Genomic DNA, 27011 nt, shown 5'->3' on the forward strand with positions numbered 1-27011 from the left:
TTTCTTCCACCCCGCCACAATACACACCACGCAGGGTGTGTCCACAGCATAAGATGTTATAGTGACATTCAGTTTCTTTTTCTTTTAAAACAAATGTAATTTAAGTTCAGCTTCCTTTCACAGGGCTGTTTTCCCTTTAATGCCACACCTTATCACAAACTGTTTACAGGTGTGTCAGATGGAGACAGATTAATGACATGACATGACAGGTTATGTTCATGTTGAAGTTGTGATCACAGTATAGGGTATTTTTGTAGAAGTTTCTAGAAATTTTGTAGAAGCTATAGTATCACTCTCTTCTTACTGCGTTGCACCACCCCCCACCCCCCACCCCCCCCCCCCGCCCCATATGATTGATTGTTTAATTGATAAAAAAGTTGGGCTAATAAAGGCCTCCTGAAGTGAATCAATGCATTTGTGTAAGAAAAATTTCCATATTTTAAAATGTATAAACCATAGCTTCAGCTGCCTGTTCACGAGAGAGTGATGTTCCAGTGGATGACGTTGGACATAGACCTAGAGTAAGCTGGTGAGAAGTGACGAAAACAGAAGCACACTATTCCTTTAAGGTATAGAACATCTTATAGACAAATTTAATCTGGTAAATCTCTAATCAGCTAAATGCTATACTAAGGCACAAATGTATAAATAAATTATAAACATTTATATGATCTTCTGTAAAGAACTATAATTATGTATAACTATGTTATATTGTATGTTTTCACAACAAAACAAGCCCAATTGCTACTCAAAATCGTAAGGGTTCGAGGGGTTCCCCGGGTAAAAATCGCGTTCTGGTGGATAAATACACGACATGAAAAACGACCCGCAGGTACAGTGATAAAGAAACCCATGGGAAAGCGCGGATCTGGCAACACTGTGGATAGTATTAATAATGTCTTGACAGCGGGACACGACCATGTCGCAGTCCGACCAGAACAACTTAAAATTGTCTGAATGAGTCTCTCTGTTACACTAATAGAAGTAAGGCATTCCTCTGTGTGTGTATTATATATATATATATATATATATATATATATATATATATATATATATATATATATATATATATATATATATATATATATACGCAATTTACGCATTGGTTTTAAGTCGGGCTTGGGCTGGACATTTTTCTGGGACCTGGCAACTCTGTTTGGAGAGACCAGAGGGCTGACACATCGATCAGACATACAGATATCTACAGTTATTATATATAAGTATCGTTCAGAATCAGGGGAGTTGAGTCATAAACGTTTACTGCAGTTTTACATTTTGTATAAAATTCACTTAACATAATATAAAGGTAGCTATTATATAGGCTAACCTGACTATGTAACTAAGTGAAAAGTGAAATGAAAGTGAAAGTGTTTGCGCGTCAGATTAGCATACAGCTCATATCACACTTGGAAAAGACAAAAATAAGGAAGTGGAATTCTCGTTCTCAAGGTTGGTACATTTATTTTCGCCGTCATTTTATGTATATTAATTTAAAGCCGCTAGTCTGCGTAGTGAAGATGTTGAATATGTCGATGCTATGTCGTCCTCCGAGTTACTGGGCCTAATAAACCTTGAGGTGTTGTTGATGCCAAATGCACATATGGAGATAAACTGTAAATCAAGCGAAAGCAGTAGCTATATTTATTTTTTATTTATTAAAAAAGATGAAAATAAGTATGTGGTTTCACAGTATAATTGTCACACACCTGGACTCATTTAATGTTTTTGCCCCAGTGACCCAGTTTCTGTCTTCCGTGATTAGTTCCCAGGTGTGTCTATTATCTTCCTCATGTGTTCCATGTCCCTGTTAATTTAATGATTCCATCCACCTGTGTTTCCCCAATTATCCTTTGTACTTTAGCCTTGTCCTTTCAGTTCTGTTTTGTCGGGTCTTCATTCATCACTTGCTACTTACGTGTGTCTACCTCTGTGCTCCATGTTGGATATCCCCTGTGTTGGATATATTAAAAGCCTTATTCTGTTTATCCTCGACTCCGTATTCCTTCAGGCAGCGTAAAACCGTGACAGAAGACCCGACCTAAAGGAGAAAATAGAAAACTGCGTGTTCTTCCCTCCGTTTTGTTTTTGTGTTTCCAAAGTCTTTTCTTTTCTTAGTGTTTCTATGGATCCCCTCTATCGTCCCGAATTCCTCATCCTTCTGCTGAAGCAGGAAGAACGCTCTCTCGAGGACCACACCAGATGGTTTCTCCTATTAGCAAATGCCACCAGCTACCCGGACGGCGCGCTCTGCACCTTCTACAACACCAGCCTGAACTCCAAATGCAGAGCGTTGTCGTCCGAAGATGGTCCTCGAGAGAATTTCGCCGCATACGTGGAGTGGACTCTGGCGAGAAATGGGTCACCTCTCACCGTCTGCCCCATAGAGGACCTCGCCAGCCCCACTCCCGACCCAGAGACCAGCCAGCCACCATCACGCCGCACGGAGCCAGAGCCCACCGCAGCCGCAGAGCCCGAGCCATCCACTGTCAGGGAACAGGATCTCGAGAGCACGACTGACCAGGTGTGTGAGCCGGCAACACCGTGCATCGTGGGAGTCCTCGTGGAGATCGAGGGCGTGGAGGAAAGCCCTGCCCACACTCCTGCGACTGAGGGTGAGCTGTATACAGTCTCTGAAAGTCATATGGAGCAAGTTCTGGATCTGATGGACTGGTCTACGGAGGTAATCCCTAATATTCCTGTTTCCCCGCTGGTTCCGTCCAGCCCTGATTCCCCTGTATACCCTCTCAGTCTCCCACTCCTACCTCCTCCAGTCATTTCCTCTGCTCCATTTCCGCTGGTTCCGCCCAGCCCTGAGTTTTCTGTTTCTCCGCTGGTTCCGCCCAGCCCTGAGTTTTCTGTTTCTCCGCTGGTTCCGCCCAGCCCTGAATCTTCTGTTTCTCCGCTGGTTACGCCCAGCCCTGAGTTTTCTGTTTCTCCGCTGGTTACGCCCAGCCCTGAGTTTTCTGTTTCTCCGCTGGTTACGCCCAGCCCTGAATTTTCTGTTTCTCCGCTGGTTACGCCCAGCCCTGAGTTTTCTGTTTCTCCGCTGGTTACGCCCAGCCCTGAGTTTCCTGTATCTCCGCTGGCTCCGCCCAGCTCTGAATCTTCTGTTTCTCCGCTGGTTCCGCCCAGCTCTGAATCTTCTGTGTCTCCGCTGGTTCCGCCCAGCTCTGAATCTTCTGTGTCTCCGCTGGTTCCGCCCAGCTCTGAATCTTCTGTGTCTCCTGTATTCCCTCCCAGCCTCCCTCTCCCGCCTCCTGTATTCCCTCCCAGCCTCCCTCTCCCGCCTCCTCTCAAACCTGCTGGTCCCTCTACTCCTCTTTCGCTGGTTCCGTCCAGTCCTGATCCTCCTGTCCTTCCTCCCATCCTTCTCCTCTCTCCTCCTCCTAGACCAGCCAGTTCCTCGCCATCCCTGCTGGTGCCAGTCAGTCCCGCAGCTCACCCTCAATCCGCGCCATCGGGGCGCGGTGGTTCGCCGCTGGACTGCCAGTCTCCAGCTCCGCCTTGGCGTGTTAAGGCCCTGTCTCCGCCTCCAGCCTCCGAGCCCTGGACTCCTCCTCGGTCCTTCGACCCAGCGGCTCCGCCTTGGCTCTTAGCTCCCTCGTCTCCACCGTGGCCTGTCATCCCACCTGCTCCACCAGGCTCCCTCGTCCCTCCGGCTCCACCTTGGTCAGTCGTCGACCATCCGCCGCCTCGGGACTCCACTCCTCTGGTTCCACCTCGTCACTCCATCCCTCCGGCTCTGTCAGGCTCCTCCTTCCCTCCGGTTCCACCTCCATCCTCGGTCACTCCGGCTCCACAGCGGTCTGCCAGGACCCTGCCTCCGCCTTGGTCGCCTGAGCCTTCTGCTCCTCCTAGGCCCTCCGGAACCTCGTCGTCACCCTGGCTCTGCGGCTGTGCTGCTCCATCTTGGGCTCCTCACCCACCGGTGCAGTCTCCGCCTGTCGGCCCCCTGGTGTCGTCGACCCTTCCTTCACCATGGCTCCTCCCGCCGTCGACTCCACCTTGGATCTCCGTCCTGGCTGGTCTCTGGTGGACCATCTGGCTCCTCCTGCTCCTGTCTCCTCCCTGGCTCCTCCCTCCGTCGTCTCCTCCCTGGCTCCTCCTTCTGTGGTCCCTGTCTGCTGGCCCCCTCCTGGGAGTCCGTCCTCCACCGGAACCTCCTCCCAAGTTCCCACCCACGCCTCCCTCTGTTGTTTCTACGGTGCGAGGACGCACCTACCGGGAGGGGGGAGTACTGTCACACACCTGGACTCATTTAATGTTTTTGCCCCAGTGACCCAGTTTCTGTCTTCCGTGATTAGTTCCCAGGTGTGTCTATTATCTTCCTCATGTGTTCCATGTCCCTGTTAATTTAATGATTCCATCCACCTGTGTTTCCCCAATTATCCTTTGTACTTTAGCCTTGTCCTTTCAGTTCTGTTTTGTCGGGTCTTCATTCATCACTTGCTACTTACGTGTGTCTACCTCTGTGCTCCATGTTGGATATCCCCTGTGTTGGATATATTAAAAGCCTTATTCTGTTTATCCTCGACTCCGTATTCCTTCAGGCAGCGTAAAACCGTGACAATAATAATCTTAAAAATATGTTTTAATTTTAACTTGGTCTATCGTGGCATTTCTAATGGATATTTGACCATTTTTATGTTTTGACTGTTGCTTTGACTGGTGTCCAACCCTGCTCCTGTCGATCAACTGTCTTGCAAAGTTTAGCTCCAACTCTAATAAAACACACCTGCCTTTAATTTTTAATAAGTTATCCTGAAGACCTTAATTAGTTGCTTCAGGGGTGTTTGATTAGGGTTGGAGCTGAACTTTGCAGGACAGTCAATAGCCAGGAGCAGAATTTGGGACCCGTTTTAGGCTAATTCAGCTTTAAATTCATAATTGTTAACTGTGTTTTGTAGGAACTGCAGTCTTATAAAGGAGCATCCAAAGATCATTGCAATCTCAAATAGTTGTGTAAGTGCCAAAATGCCAGTGGAATTCAGTGGATGGGAGACATACTGTGATAAATCAAAGCACCTTAAACCAGGTCAGGAGCCCAAAAAGAGCCACGGCTACATTATGTACCATGGGACACACAAAAGCAATGCCCCAGCAATAATATCATCAGGGTTTCGGCCCTCTGCTGGGGGAACTCTGGGCCCTGGTGTCTATTGTAGTAGGAATATTAACAAAGCAATGGGTTACCCATTATGTGCTCCTAATGATAGAGTCATTTTAAAGCTGCGAGTGAGAGTGGGTAAAGTGAAGAAGATTGAAGGGCAGAGCCTGAACCTGATAACCGCGTGGCATCAGCAGGGATATGATACAGCCTGGTTACCTGCCACTTCCTCTGGTGTGGGTCTTGAGGAGGACTGTGTTTGGGACCCAAAGAGAATTACAGTGGTTGGAATAGCCCATTGCACAGACTCCAGTACTAAGAGTTCTCTGGAGAGTCTCATAAAGCAGAAAAGCCAGTCGCAGGACCCGAAAGTTAAAGATCTGAAGTCATGTAAAGGGTGTGGAATGCAAACCGAGGATAAACACACAATGGAGAAATGCTGGTCCTGTAAGGCATCCATATGTCCCTTCATGAAAAATCATGTTTGCCAAAGGAAAGGGAAGTAATTATTCCTGAGTACTTAATACTCATTAATTGAATATATATATATATATATATATATATATATATATATATATATATATACAGACCAAAAGTTTGGAAACATTACTATTTTTAATGTTTTTGAAAGAAGTTTCTTCTGTTCATCAAGCCTGCATTTATTTGATCAAAAATACAGAAAAAAACAGTAATATTGTGAAATATTATTGCAACTTAAAATAATAGTTTTCTATTTGAATATACTTAAAAAAAAAAAAAAAAATCCTGTGATGCAATGCTGAATTTTCAGCATCATTACGCAGCCTTCAGTGTCACATGTAACATCCAGTCTATCACATGATCATTTAGAAATCATTCTAATATTCTGATTTATTATGAGTGTTGGAAACAGTTCTGCTGTCTAATATATTTGATGAATAAAAGGTTTAAAAGAACTGCATTTATTCAAAATAAAAAAAAAGAAATTCTTATATATTCTAATAATATATTTTCTTTACTGCCACTTTTTATCAATTTAACATGTCCTTGCTGAATAAAAGTATTGATTTTATTTTAAAAAAAGAAAGAAAAAAAATGCTGACCCCTAATTACTGACCAGTAGTGTATATTGTTATTACAAAATATTTATATTTTAAAAACATAGCTTTTTTTTCTTTTTTTTTCTTTTTATTCATCAAAATATCCAAAAAAAGTATCACAAGTTCTGAAAAAATATTAAGCAGCAGAACTGTTTCCAACTTTGATAATGACTCATCATATTAGAATGATTTCTAAAGGATCATCTGATAATGATCCTAAAAATTCAGCTTTGCATCAAAGAAATAAATGATAATTTAAAGTATAATAAATTTAAAAACAATTATTTTAAATTGTAATAATATATCAAAATATTACAATTTTTTCTGTATTTTTGATCAAATAAAGGCAGGCTTGATGAGCAGAAGAAACTTCTTTCAAAAACATTAAAAATAATAATGTTTCCAACCTTTTGGTCTGTACTGTATATATATATATATATATATATATATATATATATGTGTGTGTGTGTGTGTGTGTGTGTGTGTGTGTGTGTGTGTGTGTGTGTGCGTGTGTGTGTTATGTACATGTTATGTACATGTATAAATGTATATGTATATATATGTGTTATGTTGAGATGTGGTAAAGGCACTGTAATTAACAAATTTAATGAAATTCTGCTAATCATATTACTAAAAGTAAAGACATGGCACTGCATGTAAACCTTTTTTTAATTGACTCAGATTAATATGGTTAAATTCACTTAATTTAGATTTTATGTCGCATCGTGGTATATAACCCCTCTACACATTAGAAACAGATTGTGCTGAACACCATACTTGTTTGAAGTTGGAATTTATCAGTGTAATATTTTTTCTCAATGTAATGTTTTGTAATATTTTTGTATAATCTTTTGATCCGTTAGCAATTATACATAATAGTTAATATTTATTAAAATTCTTTTGTTCTGTTCAACAGTTCTGCAGTTGCAATTCTGCTAAAAATATGTAAAAACTTTGATTTACTGTTGAATTCTTGTTTTGCAACAATTGTTGCAGTGTGAACTCTAGCAATATTAAACATATAAATAATGTAGCATTTGTACTGTGTCTTAATTCCTCTTGAAGACATTTCACAGATTTTATTTTATAATTTCATGTTAATATGTCTAGAATTTCTTTTAAATGTAACTATCTGGCACACTGATTTCTGCTGTAAGACAATACTTGTTGTAAAAACAAAAATATTTTCCTGCATTCTGTTACGCCTTTGACGCTTCCAAAGTTTTGTTTGCTTGTTTTTTTACATACAAAACATGGTTTCAGGCCTATCCACAGTTTATCACCTTGTATTTACCCACATACTCCACTTTCCTTACATGGAGTTGGAAGGTTCACAATAGGTACTCTCACAAACAAGTCACTCTTCTCCAGGCTACGAATTATGTGTGCAATGACATCCGGCCTTTCTTTGCCATGCAGAAGATGTAGTTTTTCCAAGATTTCAGCTTATGAAAATATACAGTATGATGTGGCCAAATCCACAAGACAGGGTTGATAAAAACATAGAAATGCAGTTAGGAACACTCCAGTTGACATTTTACTGTAGGCCTACTGTAGTTGTGTTTTTTTCTTTCTTATTTAAAGTTTTTAGAAAAACCTACTATGAGTTGATTATTTCATCAGTAATTTTCTAATTTTGTTTAATGATTCAAGTATCTGTATTTTTCTCGTTAGTCTTTTACAATGATGAATGAATATGGAGAACCATAATGAAAGTAAATAACGTATATTTGTAATTCTTAAGTAAACAAGGTATATGACCTTTATCAATCTGTTATAAAGAAAGCAGGAACTGCATTCATCTCTCTATTTTAACTTTACAAAATACTTGGAATGATAATTGACTTGATCTGCTCAGTTAAACATGCTTTATTGATATAAAAATTAAAACCATCTTTTTCTTTTTTAAACAAAGTTCCAATGTAATGTAAGTTTCATTTTGTCTATAGAAGCCTGTTTTCCTGTAAATGCCCCACCTAGTCAGATATTTACACAGCTATGACCGCGGATGTCTGAACTGCACGGGTTAACAAAAAATACAGCTGATCTGATGTGCTCAAACAGAAAATATTAACACATCAAACTGTATAGTGCAGATCAAGTTATTCATGTTGTTCAAGATTGACAGGGTATGGGATGATAAACTGTTTGACATATATGTTGACTTGAATTTCATCTGGGAACTAAAATGTCAAAGCTTTCAGTTTTGGAAAGGAGAGGATCAGTGTGCAATATATGTCAGTGTTATCATTAACTGTGTAAGAAGCAAAGGCGAGTTTAATTTGATTTATTTTTAGAAGAAAATGCATGCCCTCTGTTAGCTGAGTGGCTAAATTATATATTGAAAGTTCATGAAATGTTCTCTTGAAATACTCTCTTTGTTTTATTTTGCTGTTTTATGATAGATATTTATAGTGCTTTATCTGTATTCATTTATTAAATATAAAAACAATTAGAAAACATAACTCAAAGACATGTCAAGGAAGTATGTTTAATTTATTCATCATTCATTTCATTTCATTGCATTGCAATATGATCATCATTTCAAAGCACATGAGTGGCTGCTTGAAACCTTATACATTTCAGCATTTTCCCTTGATGTGTGTCCATGACTAAAGATGTCCCACAAATTTTTTACGGTTTTGCTATGAACAAAGCTCCAGTGTAATTTAAGTTTCATTTTCCTGAAAAGGACAGTTTGCCCACTTAATTAAAAATTAGTCAAGTCAAGGCAAGTCACCTGTAGATATATAGCGCTTTAAACAAAATACATTGCATCAAAGCAACTGAACAACATTAATTAGGAAAACAGTGAGTCAATAATGCAAAATGATAGTTAAAGGCAGTTCATCACTGAATTCAGTGATGTCATCTCTGTTCAGTTTAAATAGTGTCTGTTCAATCATTTGCAATCAAAGTCAACGATATCGCTGTAGATGAAGTGACCCCAACTAAGCAAGCCAGAGGCGACAGCGGCAAGGAACCAAAACCAAAAATCCTTGGGGGAAACCAGGCTCAGTTGGGGGGCCAATTCTCCTCTGACCAGACGAAACCAGCAGTTCAATTCCAGGCTGCAACAAAATCAGATTGTGCAGAAGAATCATCTGTTTCCTGTGGTTTAGTCCCGGTGATTGTCTGAGACAAGGACTTTACAGGGGATCTGTATCTGGGCTCTAGTTGTCCTGGTCTCTGCTGTCTTTCAGAGCTGTAGAGGTCCTTTCTGGGTGCTGATCCACCATCTGGTCTGGATACTTACTGAATCTGGGTGACTGCAGTGACCCTCTGATCTGGATAAAGACTGGATCTGGTGGCTACGGTGACCTCGGAATAAGAGAGAAACAGACTAATATTGAGAGTGAAGTGAAGTGACATTCAGCCAAGTATGGTGACCCATACTCAGAATTTGTGCTCTGCATTTAACCCATCCGAAATGCACACACACAGAGCAGTGAACACACACACACACTGTGAGCACACACCCGGAGCAGTGGGCAGCCATTTATGCTGCGGCGCCCGGGGAGCAGTTGGGGGTTCGATGCCTTGCTCAAGGGCACCTAAGTCGTGGTATTGAAGGTGGAGAGAGAACTGTACATGCACTCCCCCCACCCACAATTACGTCCGGCCCGAGACTAGAACTCACAACCCTTCGATTGGGAGTCCAACCCTCTAACCATTAGTCCACGACTTTCAAAAAAGCACCACCCTGCCCCGTGTGAGGCCTATTAGCTATTAGCGTAGATACCATTCTTCTAATGATGTAGCAAGTACATCGGGTGTTATGGGAAGTGTTCCCGGTTCCGGTTCCTAATTAATGCAGCCTAAAAATCCTTTAAGAGATTTGGATATTAGAAGCACATTAGTGTGTTATGTGTATGTCAGGTTAAAGAGATGGGTCTTTAATGTAGATTTAAACTGCATGAGTGTCTTCCTCCCGAACAATGTTAGGTAGGTTATTCCAGAGTTCAGGTGCCAAATAGGAGAAGGATCTGCTGCCCGCAGTTAATTTTGATATTCTAGGTATTATCAAATTGCCTGAGTTTTGAGAATGCAGTGAACATGGATGATTATAATGTAACAAGAGGTCATTCAAATACTGAGGTGCTAAACCATTCAGAGCTTTATAAGTAATAAGCAATATTTTAAAATCTATACGATGTTTGATAGGGAGCCAGTGCAGTGTTGACAGAACCGGGCTAATATGGTCATACTTCCTGGTTCTAGTAAGAACTCTTGCTGCTGCATTTTGGACTAACTATAGTTTGTTTACTAAGCATGCAGAACAACCACCCAATAAAGCATTAAAAAAATCTAACCTTGAGTTTATGAATGCATGGACTAACATTTCTGCATTTGACATTGAGAGCATAGGCCATAATTTAGATATATTTTTGAGATGGAAAAATGCAGTTTTACAAATGCTAGAAAGGTGGCTTTCTAAGGAAATATTGCTATCAATAGCACACCTAGGTTCCTGACTGATGACGAAGAATTGACAGAGCAGTCATCAAGTCTTAGACAGTGTGATAATTATACAATAAAGACAAATATAAGAATAATTTAACTCAGAGCAAATGATATTAAAAGTATTGTAAACTGAATGTAACATTATTTATTAGTCTTACATTGTTATAGATTTTGAATATTTTTATAATAAAAAAAATGTTTAAGTGCCTAAAAGACAATTTAAATCATTATTCATAATTTATTTAATTGCATTGCAATATGGTCATCATTTCAAAGCACATGAGTGGTTTATATTCAACAAGCTGGAATAACATTTTCAAAAAAACATTTCAGAACTATTAATTTCACACGGGATACACTTCAGTAATGCTGATGACAGGCACCCTGAGCTCCTTGTGTGGGCAAATTTCACCAATGACTGTGATATGTTTTGATACATTCTGTAGATGTTATCATCCTCTGGTTCTCTGTAACTCTCAAGGCATGGTGGAGCACCTGGACCCAAGTTGTCTTTAGCCCACATGTTTGCACTTGGACCACAAATAATCTTGGTTTCCATAAGATATTAGTTGGAGCCAGTGTTGTGCCTGAACGCGTTCATTGAAGGATAGTTCATGAACTCGTTCGTATTTTGGGTGAACGTAAACTGAACGTGCTGTATTACTGCCTGATGAACGTTACTGTCAACTCGTTCATTCTAGTGTCTGTGAACGGCACGCTCTCTCAGGTTAACCTATTTCAATAGGGTGCCAGATTTCTATAGAGCCTTCCAGGCGAAAACCCGGCTAAAACACACCGTAAACGGGTCTTAATATGTAGCGGAAAAATACCCAATCTGGCAACACCAACAGTGTCGTACAGCCGCATGCGTGACGGGTCATCAAAAAAAAAAAAAAAAAAAGCATGGAGGCGACAGCAGCATGTAGCAAGAAGGCGTATGATCATTTAAAATAATTTTATGATGTTTATGACAAGGTCGATGATAATGGGAGACAAAGCATTAAAGCAACAAGGGGGAAGTGCTGTCCCCTCGATGCTAATGTAAATCCTGGTTGGATAAGGATTCAAAATTGGATATGAAGATGAAATCTGACGCATAGCTTCATTGTTAAAACTGATAAAATAATTGCTGTCTGTGATTCTATATGGGCTGTTGCAATAATTTTGAAAAATAATAGCTCGAAGCAACATATGGAAAAAAAGAACCATGAACTAGTTCATTTTTGGAACTTAGTGAACTTAGTTCAAAATTTTGTAGTTTGAACTATGAACTGAACTAGTTCATTTTAAAATTTGTGAATTGAACTTTGAACTAGTTCATGTAGAAAGTGAACTTTCCCAACACTGGTTGGAGCTAGTTACCAGGTGTAAGTTAACAAAAATAGGAGGAAAAAGACAAAATATTTGTACTCAACACAAAAAAACAGTGGTGACTTCCCTTACGAAAAAGTATGCTCTTAGTTGACTTTTGATGTACTTCTCAGAAACTGGCTTTATGTACTCCTCAGAAATACTTAAAATCACATTTAAGTATACTTGACTTATACTTACAAAAAGTCTAAATATATTTGAGCTATACTTGTGCTCCTAGAATCTGTGTTTTCATTATTATACGGTAGAGGGCGCTAATACACATCTTCTGCACAGAATTTCCAAAAAAAAAAAAAAAAACCCACAAGTGAAGATGAAAAAAACAACAACAGATACTAAACATGTAATCTAACATGATAATCTGACATGAAACAGCATCAAAACTGTAACGTTATGGAATAAAATGTTGACTTATAAAGGTGTAATAATCCATCAATGTTTTGATTAGCATACTGAATCCAATTCATAGTCTTTTTTTTTCAGCTTTTTGTTCAAAATTGTATTTCTTTATTTTTTTAATGAAATTTACCCACATTAAAGTGTTAAAAAAAGAATGCATGAATCTAGAATAAAATGTTTTTGTTTACAAGCAGATACCTGCTCTTTCTTTGGATGTTTTGGATGTCCAGATTTCCATATAACATAATATATATAAAATGAAAACCTAAATAGGAACATAGTAGTATACTCAAAGTATGATGTGTAGTTCACTTAAAGAAAATTAGTGAGTATACTTGCAGTATAAAACCACTAAACTAGTAGTTTACTGAGACTATACTTCAAAGTGTACAGAGTATTTATTTAGTAAACTATCAGTAAACCTATAGGTTCACTTTTAGTATAATTGCAGTCCAAACTACAAACATAGAAGTAAACTAGTTGTGTACTCAAAGTTTGAGCTACTGTTATACTTTAAATATACTTAAAAGTATACTTTTATATACTAGAAAGTGGGTCAATTTAGTCCCAAGAAGTATTGAAATAGAACACTGATATTTGTATACTTGCTACATAAAGTATACTTAAAATATACTGGAAAATTTTGGAAAGGGTTCTGATGTTGTTTCTAACATTGATTGCAGATCTTCTTAAAGCAGATTTATGAACTGCAAGCTTATTCAGGTTGTGCACACAATTGAATTTATATGTCAACAAAAGAAGAAATGTTAATTTTCTCTTTACCATGATAAACTCTTATATGAATGATTACATTTAGACAAACAATCTCTTCCAGTTTACTAATTTAAAAACATAATAATAATAAATCAAATGTAGCTTAAAATTTCATTACATTTTTTTTACTTTACATCTCTGTTTTCTCCACCCAACTGGATGCTAGCTGTGACTGTTTGGGTCTGAAAGGCTCATGGTAATGAACAATCATTACTGGATATGGCTAAAAAGACCAAATCAACACATGCAGTAGGTGACTGTGTGATGCTGACCACTCAGTCAAGGCAAATACCAATCACTGTTTTAAAGTCTATTTTCATCTTCAAGCACACAGAGAGGGGTTTTCTTTAAATATGGATGTAATGAGAAATTAATACAGGGCAGGATGAGACTGGGAAAGATCTGTTCCTTTCGTCATGATAGGAATCGTTTTTAGACTGATTATTTTTACTTGAATTTTTCTGAGAATGAAAAGTTATAAATATTTCAGTTTTGAAAAAGAGAAAGAGGAGATGATTTTTAAATAAGTACAATACATGTCTGTTTTTATTGATTGTCTAAGACACCATTCGTTTCACTTATACTGCTGTTTTTGTTTTAAAACACACACACGCAAAAAAACATTTGTTGAAGGAGGTCCTTTTATGACCGCTCCAGGAATATCCTTAACACTTCCATCTTTCACCAGCAGATGTCTCAATAAGCACAAATTTCCTGAAATGTATGTTTATATATATATATATATATATATATATATATATATATATATATATATATATATATATACACACACACACACACACACACACACACACACACACACACACACGCACGCACGCACACACACACACACACAAAGATATATGCATTAAGTATGTTATGTTTATTTGTAGAAGAACTGATTTCTTAAGCATACTATTACACACATACAGCATTGGTAAAGTATACTTCATTAACTCTCATTGCTTTGGGCGTATTTCACCAGTGACAGTGATTCGTCTTGGATCCCAGACACAGTCTTCTTCAAGACCACTTGGCACCATGCCACATTCTGGAGGACACCAGGCAGTGTCGTACCCGTGATCATGCCAGGTTTTCTGCAGTGGATGACCTTGATAGTCAATCTTCTTCACTCTCCCAACATTGACCTTCACTCTCAGAACCACTCTCTGGTTCTCAGGTAGATCCAGAGGGTATTTGGAGGCCTTCTTTAGATCTCGGCTGAGGTAGACACCACGTCCAAACATGCCATTAGAAGATGGTCGAAAACCCTCCCGTTTAATATTTTCAGCGGCTTGCCTGGATGTGCCATGATACATTCTGTAGACTTGACCATCAGCTGGTTCTCTGTAACTCTCAAGACATGGCAGAGCATCTGTACCCAAGTCATCTTCAGCCCAGATGTCTGGAAGAATTACATCAATGACAGTGATTCTTCTGGGATCCCAGACACAGTCTTCTTCAAGACCACTTGGCACCATGCCACAGTTTGGAGGACACCAGGCAGTGTCGTACCCGTGATCATGCCAGGTTTTCTGCAGTGGATGACCTTGATAGTCAATCTTCTTCACTCTCCCAACATTGACCTTCACTCTTACAACCACTCTCTGGTTCTCAGGTAGATCCAGAGGGTATCTGGAGGCCTTCTTTAGATCTCGGCTGAGGTAGACACCACGTCCAAACATGCCATTGGAAGATGGTCGAAAACCCTCCCGTTTAATATTTTCAGCGGCTTGCCTGGATGTGCCATGATACATTCTGTAGACTTGACCATCAGCTGGTTCTCTGTAACTCTCAAGACATGGCAGAGCATCTGTACCCAAGTCATCTTCAGCCCACATGTTTACACCTGGACAAATCAAATTGAAAAATGTATAGAAATTAATAGCAAAACATTTAGAACAATGTTTAACAACAATTAGAAACTTAGAAGTTTACTAGCAAACTGACAAATGGAATTAATATTACAAAAAATATTTTATAATATAATATGCATTTTCACAAAGACAAAGTGGTGCCTTACCTCTGATGTTGCTTCTAAAGCTGACTGCTTCCTTCTGAAAGCAAGTATATAAATGGCACATCTTTCAGGGTGTGTCCATGTCTAAAGGTGTTACATTGAGTTTCAGTTTCTCTTCATTGATTATTGATTGCAAGAACAATTTATGCATAGAATTTGTTAAGCATAGAGCTGTACAGTTTGTTGATTATACAACTATAAAACTGGACAGAATGCTTTTTAGTGAAACCATGTTGTCTTTTTGATTTATTCCAACATCCGAATGCAGAAAGACTCTAATACAAATTACTGATAAATATAAAGTAAACAATTTGAATTTTATTTGTATAGCTCATTTACAACAGCCCCCAGGCTAACCAAAGTGCTTTACAGAAGAGCAAAAGGAAGGGACCAGTCTAATCTATAAAGGCAGGATATTCCAGAGTCGTGGCCCTGCCACCGCAAACGTACGCTCCCCTCTACGATTTAGTCTAACACGAGGGACCACCAACAAAGCCTGGTAACAGGATCGTAGGCTTCTAGATGGAGTATAAAGATGAAGAAGTTCAGAAAAATAGACAGGAGCTTTGTTATGAAGGGGTTTATAAACGAAGAGGAGAATTTTGAAGTCTATTCTCTGACTAATCGGCAACAAATGAAGGGATCTAAGAATTGGAGTGAAGTGTTTAGAACACTTTAAAAGAAGTCTGGCTGCAACATTTTGGACAAGCTATTTGAAATGTAGATATACCACAATATAGAAAATCACAGTAATTAGACACGATGTAACAAACACATGAACAGCCATTTCTAGAGATTTTAAACAATGAAACCTTTGTCAAACTTTCATAAAGTCAAGCAGGAACTGCATTGATTTCAGTTATGCATTAAATGTATAAACTGTGTGAATTTCCAAGTGATATGATGATAGATATGATATATGATATATAAATATAATTAATTCACAATGCAATTGTGCAATGAAGAACTACAGTATACACCATTTACCTTTAAATCCAAGTTTCAGTGTCATTTAAGTTTTGTTTCTGATTTAGAGGACTGTTTTCCTGGAAATCCATAACTTAATCAGTAACTATTTAGACAGCTGTGACAGAACGTGTCTGAACATGGCAGGTTAAAGTACTACAAATACAACTAAGCTGATAGGATTCAAACAGATAAGATATATATATATATATATATATATATATATATATATATATATATATATATATATATATATATATATATATATATATATATATATATATATACGTGTGTGTGTGTGTGTGTGTGTAATTTTATTACGATATAACATTTCTGTAATCTTTATAGCCTAATAGTCAACAGTTTTTAACGGTAGGATTTGTAATGTTTTGAAAGTATTCTCTCCTGCTCGCCAAGTCTGCCTTTATTTGATCTTACATTTCATTTACAACTGGAAGAGAATTTCTTCTGCACTGCATTTTATCTATGCTATTCTTGCTGCACTTGCATCATATATTGTGTAAAGGTTGAGAGAAGGTCAACATCTCAACAGGCCTCATCCTTTGTGACTGGTGGTGTTGTCCTGGACCACCATGTCAAAATGCTCTTGTTCCATTCAAAATAAATTTGATTGGCCACCTGAATGTTCTCAAACTTTAATTCTGAAACTTTTTTTTTGACATTTACATGTAAAGAGCAAACTCAGGAGGACTACAAATCTGCTTCAACAATCAGCACAATATTCATAATAGTTTCCTAGCATCTGTAAAGAGAAGCTATTATTTCTTACATTGTCTATTCCTGATTTCGTTTGAATGTCAAATTCATTTGAATGTCAAAATGTCTATTTGTTTCATTACAATGATCTGTCTGTCTATTGATACAACTGCTCAAAACGCTACATAACTGTTGCATTACTCTTGAAGCATAGTTTTAATGGAAAATTATGAACAATATTAAATGTTTAGCAACTAAGTATGTTCAGGTATGATCAGTCTCAAGATGCCTGTTGTTGGGAGAGAGAAAAAAATACCCCAAAATAATATATCATTATTATCAGTATTTGCATTGTAAATAAAAACAGTATTTGTTTTTCCTACAATACAGTAAATGTCTTTTTAGAGGGTGATAGTACTGGAAGCTGGTGAAAGCCATTCATATTTTTGGATGAGGCAGGCTTTAACCTGGCCATGACATGGAGGAGAGGTTCAGAGTGGCCCAGAATGATCTTTGCTGGGTGGCTTGGCCAACACTGAATGTGATTTTGAGGAGGCCCCACAGCATAATCAGTGCAGCAGGCCCAGAATGCTTAACAACAGGACCAAGTGCAATCATGGTTTCAGGCCTATCCACAGTTTATCACCTTGTATTTACCCACATACTCCACTTTCCTTACATGGTGGTGGAAGGTTCACAATAGGTACTCTCACAAACAAGTCACTCTTCTCCAGGCTACGAATTATGTGTGCAATGACATCCGGCCTTTATTTGCCATGTCAGAAGATGTCGTTTTCCCAAGATTTCAGCTTATGAAAACATACATAAGATATGCCCAAAATCCACAAGACAGGTTCGATAAAGCATATGTGCAGTGAGGAACACTATTTTGATTTATTTATTTATTTTTTCTTATTTAAAGTTTGTAGAAAAACCTGCCATGAGTTGATTATTTCATCAACAATTTTTTTTTAAATTTTGTTTAATGATTCAAGCGTCTGTATTTTTCTTGTTAGTCTATTACAATGATGTATGAATATGGAGAACCATAATGAAGGTTGCATCATGTGAGTGAGTGAGTGAGTGACGTGACATTCAGCCAAGTATCGTGAACCATAATCCGAATTTGTGCTTTGCATTTAACTTATCCGAAGTGTACACACACAGAGCAGTGCACACACTGTGAACACATACCCGGATCAGTGGGCAGCCATTTATGCTGCGGTGCCCGAGGAGAAAAATAAGCTTCAAAAGAAGCTGGCAAAAATTGCCAAGGCTGACTCTATTTCAAGTCATCGTTCTGAACAGCTAAATTTAATGATGGCATCAACAAATAAACAGTGAAACTAATGTTGTATCGTGTGTGGGTTCTAAAGTAATGTTCCAATGACATTTCATAATAAATGAGTTTTTGAACTGATGCTTCTGCAAATGTAAGGCTTCTTTTAAAGATATCAATGCAATATGCAAAGTTTTGAACACTGAACAGCCTGTGTTAAAATAATGTTTTGAGTTTTGTGTCTAGAGTTTTGAAAAATGAAACTAAGGTTCTGTTATTAGTACATAAAATATTGTAAAAAACTGTAGTTTGGGGCCAACTGAAATGAGCTATACCATGTGCATTTGATGATATGACAAATTACAGAAACTTGATAAATGTGTCAAATCAAAAAACTATAGCTAGCTATTATGAGATTTTGAAAAGTTTTATAATCATAATATAAAGCCCCAAATACATTCCACAAACACAATGTTGTGTCTTACCTCTGACCGTGCTTCTGAAGCTGATTGTTTCCTTCTGAAAGCAGGTAATCTTTTAGGGTGTGTCCACTCTCTTTTTTTAAAATATGTAATTAGAATATTGTACAGTTATAAGATTGATTAAAAGACTGTTTATAGGAAGTGTCATCTGTTGGTTTCCTCTAGCATCCGAAAAGCAAACACCTCTATAATTGTCTCAAAGCTCAGTATATTGATAAGTCTGAAGTAAACAGGGTATGATATTACCTTTGTCAAACTGCAGGAACTGCATTCATCTCTCTATTTTAACTTTATAAAACACTTGGAATGATAATTGACTTGATCTGCTCAGTTAAACATGCTTTATTGATATAAAAATGAAACCAACTTTTTCTTTGTTAAACGGTTCCAATGTAAGTTTCATTTTGTCTACAGAAGCCTGTTTCCTGTAAATGCCCCACCTAGTCAGATATTTACACAGCTATGACCGCGGATGTCTGAACTGCGGGGGTTAACAAAAAATACAGCTGATCTGATGTGCTATAACAGGAAATATTAACACATCTAACTGTATAGTGCAGATCAAGTTATCCATGTTGTTCAAGATTGACAGGGTATGGGATGATAAACCGTTTGACATATATAAGTTTTGGAAAGGAGAGGATCAGTGTGCAATATATGTCAGTGTTATCATTTACTGTCTAAAAAGCAAAGGCGAATTTAATTTGATTTATTTTTAGAAAAAAATGCATGCCTTCTGTTCGCTGACTGTGAGGCTAAATCAGATTTTGAAAGTTAACCCCTTAACTGTCACTCGCATTTTTGAAAATAGACTTTATAGTGCACGATTCAAACTTACATTTTTATAATTCATGACTGAAAGCAATTTGTAACTTGATATTGATGTACCATAAAATTTAAAATGGGTTTTAAAGGATGAATTTTGAGATTTTAAGTTTTCAGTTGATTTCTGATGATTTCTAAAATGTGACAGAGAAAAAGGCAAAGAAGTCTTTTTTAAACAAAGGTCAAAGCTCCTGTTATAATGTAGATTTTTAAGGGTGCATTCTTGTCATAAACTAATCTATTACTTTTCCTACATAATTTTTAACAAAAAACATTGGTAAAATATATATTTGGGAGTCTTAGACCTTTCCAATGATATATAGTTTGTCAAGATTAGATTTGATTTAATTGTAATATAGTGAAGTAAATGCAGGCATCCCGTATACGGGACAGGGTGACAGTTAAATTAATGCCATGTTCTCTTGAAATATTCTATTTGTTTTATTTTTCTGGTTTATGATAGATATATTTATTCCTAGAAAACATAACTCAAAGATATGTTAATGAAGTATGTTTAATTTGTTCATCATTTATTTCATTTAATTACAATAAGGTCATCATTTCAAAGCACATGAGTGGTTTATATTCAACAGCTGGAATAACATTTTCAAAAAAAACATTTCAGAACTATTAATTTCACACTTCATGGGAAAGCACACTTCAGTAATATTGTTGACCAGCACTCTGAGGTCCTTGTGTTTTTGGGCGAATTTCATCGATGACTTTAATACGTTGTGGATCCCAAACACAGTCTTCTTCAAGACCACTTGGCACCATGCCACATTTTGGAGGACACCAGGCAGTGTCGTACCCGTAATCATGCCAGGTTTTCTGCCGTGGATGACCTTGATAGTCAATCCTTATGACTTTCCCAACATTGACCGTCACTCTCAGAACCACTCTCTTGATCTCAGGGAGCTCCAGAGGGTATCTGGAGGCCTTCTCTAGATCTCGGCTGAGATATACACCACGTCCAAGCATGCCACCAGAAGACTGCTTGAAACCAGAGACTTTGATTTTTTCAGCATTTTCCCTGGATGTGCCATGATACATTCGGTAGATGTTATTCTCTACTGGTGCTATGTAACTATTAAGGCATGGTGGAGCACCTGGACCCAAGTCATCTTCAGCCCACATGTTTGCACCTGGACAATTCAAATCGAAAGAATTATAAAAAAAAACTCAGAATTTGTATCACTAGCAAACTGATTTACAAAGAAAGACATAATGAGAAATAAAATAGCATTAAAAGTAATTAATATATGATATATTATTAGGCTTAACAAACACTATGACAAACAAAAGTATAGCATTTCCAGAAAGATGAAGTGGTGTCTTACCTCGGATGTTGCTTCTAAAGCTGACTGCTTCCTGCTGAAAGCAAGTATATATGGCACATGTTTCAGGGTGTGTCCACGATGTAAGTTTTTACCGTTTCGTTATGAACAAAGTTCCAGTATAATTTAAGTTTCATTTTTGCTGAAAAGGACTGTTTGCCCACTTAATTAAAAATGACTCATACAGCTAACTCTCTTTTACATTTTTATATAATAACCAGTACCAAAACATAAATAAATAAACAATAAGTTGCATATCAATTATACCTACAGTATATATACTTTTTTGGGGGGGAAATATCGGGGTAAAATTATGCTCTTTTTAAATAAATGTTTATTGTATAATGAAATATAAAAATTATTATTATCTAATAACTTTGCATTTCTGTGCCCAGAATATAAATATTTGCATGTTAACAAAATAAACATGAGGCATAAAGATCAATATAGAGTCACGTACTGTACAGTTGTTGTTGTTGTTGGTAATTTATTTGTTATTTTTTTGTTTATATCAGGAAGCTCTATGACCTTCAACTTACTTAAATGTTTTGTATTTAAATTGTTACAATCCAAACATAATAAAATGTAAAAAAAAAAACAACAACAAAAAGACCAATGAAAGGTATGTTAGGTATAAAGGTAAGCTCTTTATATCATAAAAGATTGTATGTTTATTTGCAAAGATATTTTAAATATATTCTTTAAAAATTTAATAAATGTTGTGTTCAATGATCATGATCAACACCAGGAGTCAACACTGATTAAAACTATCAAGAGGAAGCTTTAAGAATGAAGCGCATATGGGGTCAGAGAAGACAGCAATGTGAGACAGATTACTATAAAATATTGAACCTCAGTACATTTAGTATAAATATTATGTGCAGTGGTCTACAATGAAATAATATTATTATTTTATGTTAGCATTTGTTAATATCATTTGGATATCTGGAGGCCTGCGGTCTGAGCGTGCCACAAGAAGACAGATGAAACCCCTTCTTTGTCTTTTCTAAATGTATTTGCAGTTTTCATGTAACTGGACCACAAATACAGTAAGCAACGAACTTGAAATAAATACAATTAAACAGAAATGTAACTGTAGTTGTAAATATCTTTCCTGTAATGCAATATCTTTTCTGGTTTTTCATTTTGAAAGGTCTGTAAAAATATTCTTAATAATCAGAGATTAGCATTTATAAAGTATGATTGTTTGCTGCTTTTACCTTTTAAGGAACAAATGCAGAATTTAGAATTTAAAGCTGCAGTAGGGAACTTTTGACGCTCTAGCGGTTAATAAACAGAACTGCTTGCGTCTTGCGGAAGAACATCGTAGGATGCTTATACTACTTTTCTCTGTTTATGTCTATGAAGAATCACAAAGGTACTGGGTTACTCCGCCGTCGTACCCCCGAAGCAATCTAAAATAGTCCGAATATAAACACTTATTATAGGTGCACCCTAGTGATTCAGGACAAGCTAAAAACACGGTTTGGAAAATGGATTCATGGTGTACTCGCTTATTATGTTCATTTTTCTACATTTTGAACACAAACAAAGTTACGGACCGCAGCTCTGATTGGTTGTTTTTTACCGGGAGCGATGTATTCCTGCAAATGGCAATAGGACCACTGGGAGGAGCCAGAGGAGCTTGATTTTTTTCACAGATTATCTGTCTCATATTCTACTGTCAGGACATAATGACAGGTTTAATAAATATGTAAAAAATATTTTTTTACAAAAGTTCCCTACAGCACCTTTAAATGAAAAGATGTTTATGTGACGTTGATCCTGTGGAAATTCCTAGTTCAGCCTGATTTTGATTGCAGTGGAAATCACCAGACATTTAGCCATAAAAACATTTAAACATAGTCTTAGAAAACTAGATGTTTTAAAAGTGATTAAATGTGAAATGTTTTGGCTATATATCCGTACACTGAATGAAATGTGGGGACAAATGCTGGTACAAAAATGGTCATCTTAAATAGTTTTTCAAGTTGTAGCACATGTGTAAATTTAGTGATTTTATTCAAGCCAAAACTATTATAACATTTCAAAGAAGCAATGGGTCTCAGAAATATTGCACACTGCAAAAAATAAAAATAAAAAATAAAAAAAGATCTTATTCCAGCCAGCTGCTTATTCAGTATTTCGATGTTTCCAGTTTTCTAAACATTCTACAATCAAGATGCATTTATTAAGAAGGGAAATTAGTTAAGATATTAAGTCTTGTTTTCAGAAATTGAGATCAAAATTAAGTTATCTTAAGCTTGAAGCAAGAAAAATATCTACCCAGATTTAATTCAAATGTACAGTACAACAAGTTTTGGTTTCATTTTTACTTTACAGGTCTGTTTCCCTATAAATGCTCCACCTAAACCAAACCTGGAAACCGGAAACTAGCTGTGACTGTTTGAGTCTAAAACGGACACGGTTAAGAACAATATACACAGATGAGAGATTTCTCAAAAAGATCAAATCAACACATGTTGAGCTGAGTTAATCAGAGTTTTAAAGTCTAGGTTCATCTTCATGCACACAGAGGAGGGTGATCTTACATGAGTGATCACAAGTGACAATTAAATACAGACAAAAAGACAAGAATAATTCAACTCACAGCAAATGATATCAAAATAATTGAAAATGAATGTAACATTATTTATTAGTAGCTTTACATTGTTAGACATTTTGAATGTTTTTTTTTTTTTTTTATAATCTAAACATTGTAAGTGCCTAAAAGACAATTTAAATCCAAAACAAAAATAAATCACTGTTCAACTTTGTTTTTACCATTAGTGAACAAAGAGTTAAGTAAAAAAGGTATGTGTGAATGACTCAAAATTACAAGAAACTAAAAATGTGTATAGGCCTATTTTAATGATTTTAACTTCAGCCTCAGAACTGCTTGTAAGACATCATCAGCACAGTATAACGATCATTCTCAATAAAATATTATATTTCATTATAAAACATATATTAGGTTTTTCGTTGCTCATAACAAACAGCACATACTCCTTAATTTGGACGAATTACATCAATGACTGTGATTCGTCTTGGATCCCAAACACAGTCTTGCTCAAGACCATTTAGGATGGTCCAGGCAGAGTCATAACCTTGACCATGCCAATTTGTTTGCATCAGATAACCTAGATAATCAATCTTTATCACTTTCCCAACATTAACTTTCACTCTCAGAACACTTCTCTGCTGTTCAGGAACATGTGTAGGGACATTAAAGGCCCTTTGTGAATCTCGACTGAGGTAGACTCCAGGCCCAAGAATGTAATTAGACTGACCAAAGCCATAGGCTTTTATTTGTTCTGCTTCTTCTTTAGATGTACCATAAAACATTGTGTAGTCTTTACCTTCAACTGGATTTTGCCCGCTTTGAAGGCTTGGTGGAATTACATCAATGACAGTGATTCTTCTGGGATCCCAAACACAGTCTTCTTCAAGACCACTGGGGACCATGCCACAGTTTGGAGGAACCCAGGCAGTGTCGTACCCCTCATCATGCCATTTTTTCTGCAGTGGATGAGGTTGATAGTCAATCTTCTTCACTCTCCCAACATTGACCGTCACTCTGATAACAACTCTCTCACTTGGATTGTCAAGTGGGTATCTGCTGGCCTTGTTAAGATCTCTGCTGAGGTAGACACCACGTCCCAGCATGCCATCTGCAGATGGCTGAAAGCCAGAGACTTTGATCTGTTCTGCTGCTCTTTCAGTGGTGCCATGGTACATTCGGTATACATTACCATTCACAGGCTCTGTAGTGCTTTGAAGACACGGCAAACCTGGATACAGGTCACTTTCTGCCCACATGTTTAAACCTAAAGACAAAAAATAACAAATTTACTTTTCATGTTCAAGTTTGGTTATGAAGCCGCAGAAAAACGGATGGAGGTGAGTACGAAGGAATACTGGTTTGTTGTCTGTACATTTGGTGGAATATGAGAACATTTGTTTAAATAATCACAAATAACACTAACAAACTGATTTACAAAGAAAGACATAATGAGAAACAAAATAGCATTAAAAGTAATTTATATTATGATATATTATTAGGCTTTACAAACACTATGACTAACAAATGCACAGCATTTCCAGAAAGATGAAGTGGTGTCTTACCTCTGATGTTGCTTCTAAAGCTGACTGCTTCCTGCTGAAAGCAGGTATATATGGCACATGTTTCAGGGTGTGTCCATGATGAAAGGTGTTCCACTGAGTTTTTACCGTTTCGTTATGAACAAAGTTCCAGTGTAATTTAAGTTTCATTTTTGCTGAAGAGGCCTGTTTGCCCACTTAATTAAAATACCTCATACAGCTAACCTTCTTTTAAATTTTTATATAATTACCAGTACCAAAACATAAATAAATAAAAAATAAGATAAACAATAAGATGTATATCAATTATACATATAAATAAATAAATACATAATAAAATGGTAAAAATCCTTTAACAGCTGCAGCAACAACAACAACAAAAAGACTAATGAAAGGTATTTATAGTAATTTCTTTATATTGTAAAAGATTGTATGTTTATTTGCAAAGATATATTTCTGAAAATATTTTTATAAATGTTGTGTTCCATGATCATGATCAACACGAGGAGTCAACAATCAAGAGGCAGCTTTAAGAATGAAGCGTATATCGGTTTAGAGAAGACAGCAATGTGACACAGATTACCATAAAACATATTAAACCTCGATACATTTAGTATAAATATTATGTGCAGTGGTCTACAATTAAATGTTTAGGCACAAAAATAATGATAATTATTATTAATTTATGTTATGTTAGTATCATTTGGATATTTGGAGGCCTGAGGCTTGAGTGTGCCACAAGAAGACAGATGAACCCCCCCCCCCCCCCTTTGTCTTTTCTAAACGTGTTTGCAGCTCATATGTAACTGGACCACAAATACAGTAAACATCGAACTTGAAATAAATTCAATTAAACAGAAATGTAACTGTAGTTGACATATTATCTGTAATGTTATATCTTTTCTGGTTCGTTATTTTGAAAATGTTCTTAATAATCAGAGATTAGCATTTATAAATTATACTTGTGTGCTGCTTTTACCTTTCCAAGAACAAGTGTATTCTTTAAAAGCAAAGAGATCATACTATGATTATCCATGCCCAATATATTGATAAGTCTGAAGTAAACAGGGTGTGATTTGTGTCCTTGTTAGAGGTTAAATTTTTATCAAGCTGAAATCAAATCAAGCAGACACTGCACTGATTTATATGATATTTGTTTTGGTATCTATGCACAATAGGAAATATTACATTAGAATAATTATTTATTTTATACTATGTTTCATTCCAATTATAATTTAAAAATCTAATTGAAAAGAAACTTTCTCTCCCAGTTTATTACATGAAAAAGAAAATCCAATAATCTAATCTAATTCAAATGTACAGTACAACAAGTTTTGGTTTCATTTATACTTTACAGGTCTGTTTCCCTATAAATGCTCCACCTAAACTAGAGGAAGTGGGAAACTAGCTTTGACTGGGAGATTGGTTTAACATATTTATCTTCCAATGCCACCGTTGAATAACACTGTTAAACCTTCTCGTTTTTTTCTCTTTTCTATTTACTTTGCATTTTGTGCTCAATAAAAAGCCCATTTGCGTGTTGGAATCAGGGTTCATTTTGAAAATGTATTTAGTACTTCACTACTACTAATACACACCTGTTGTCTCTTTAACCAGTTGCCCTAATATACCATGCCACCCAATGGACAAATATGAAATTGCATTAAAATGCCTCTTCCATAAAGAGGATATACAGAGGATATGCGATCATAAAAAGTTTAATACACGAAAACAGTGATGTTGACTGACTATTTTTCTTTGAAGAATGAAAAACATTTTGGCTACATAGTCCTGTAATTTCTTCCTGTAAGTTCTATGTCAGTATTTCAATTAGAATCAGCAACAAAAAGAACAGACAGGGTAAAACAATTTCAATGACCTGAATCCGTTGTGGATCCCAAACACAGTCTTCTTCAAGGCCATTTGGGACCATGCCACATTTGGGAGGGCACCAGGCAGTGTCGAACCCGTGATCATGCCAGGTTTTCTGCATTTGATGACCTTGCTTGTCAATCTTCTTCACTCTCCCAACATTGACTTTGACTTTCAGAACCACTCTCTGGTATTCTTGTAGATTAAGAGGATACCTA

The 27011-nt window shown here is 36.9% G+C and overlaps 1 protein-coding gene and 1 pseudogene across 1 annotated transcript; one reads left to right on the top strand and one right to left on the bottom strand.

Moving 5' to 3' along the window:
* Nucleotides 1–1139: 1139 nt before the first annotated feature.
* Nucleotides 1140–5650, top strand: LOC113064278 (uncharacterized). Its single transcript, XM_026234964.1, has 2 exons — nucleotides 1140–1449; nucleotides 4908–5650. Exon 2 carries the CDS (start codon nucleotides 4975–4977, stop codon nucleotides 5611–5613), a length of 639 nt encoding a protein of 212 aa, XP_026090749.1. The 5' UTR covers nucleotides 1140–1449; nucleotides 4908–4974; the 3' UTR covers nucleotides 5614–5650.
* An 8408-nt stretch (nucleotides 5651–14058) lies between these two features.
* On the bottom strand, nucleotides 14059–26720 carry LOC113064279 (uncharacterized; annotated as a pseudogene).
* Nucleotides 26721–27011: the final 291 nt, after the last annotated feature.

This window comes from Carassius auratus, chromosome 46, assembly GCF_003368295.1.
Source record: "Carassius auratus strain Wakin chromosome 46, ASM336829v1, whole genome shotgun sequence".
Classification (NCBI taxonomy): Eukaryota; Metazoa; Chordata; class Actinopteri; order Cypriniformes; family Cyprinidae; genus Carassius; species Carassius auratus.

What these genes read in the sequence shown, in the direction of transcription:
- LOC113064278 (XM_026234964.1), top strand. Translation starts at nt 4,975, where the DNA reads ATGCCAGTGGAATTCAGTGGATGGGAGACATACTGTGATAAATCAAAG.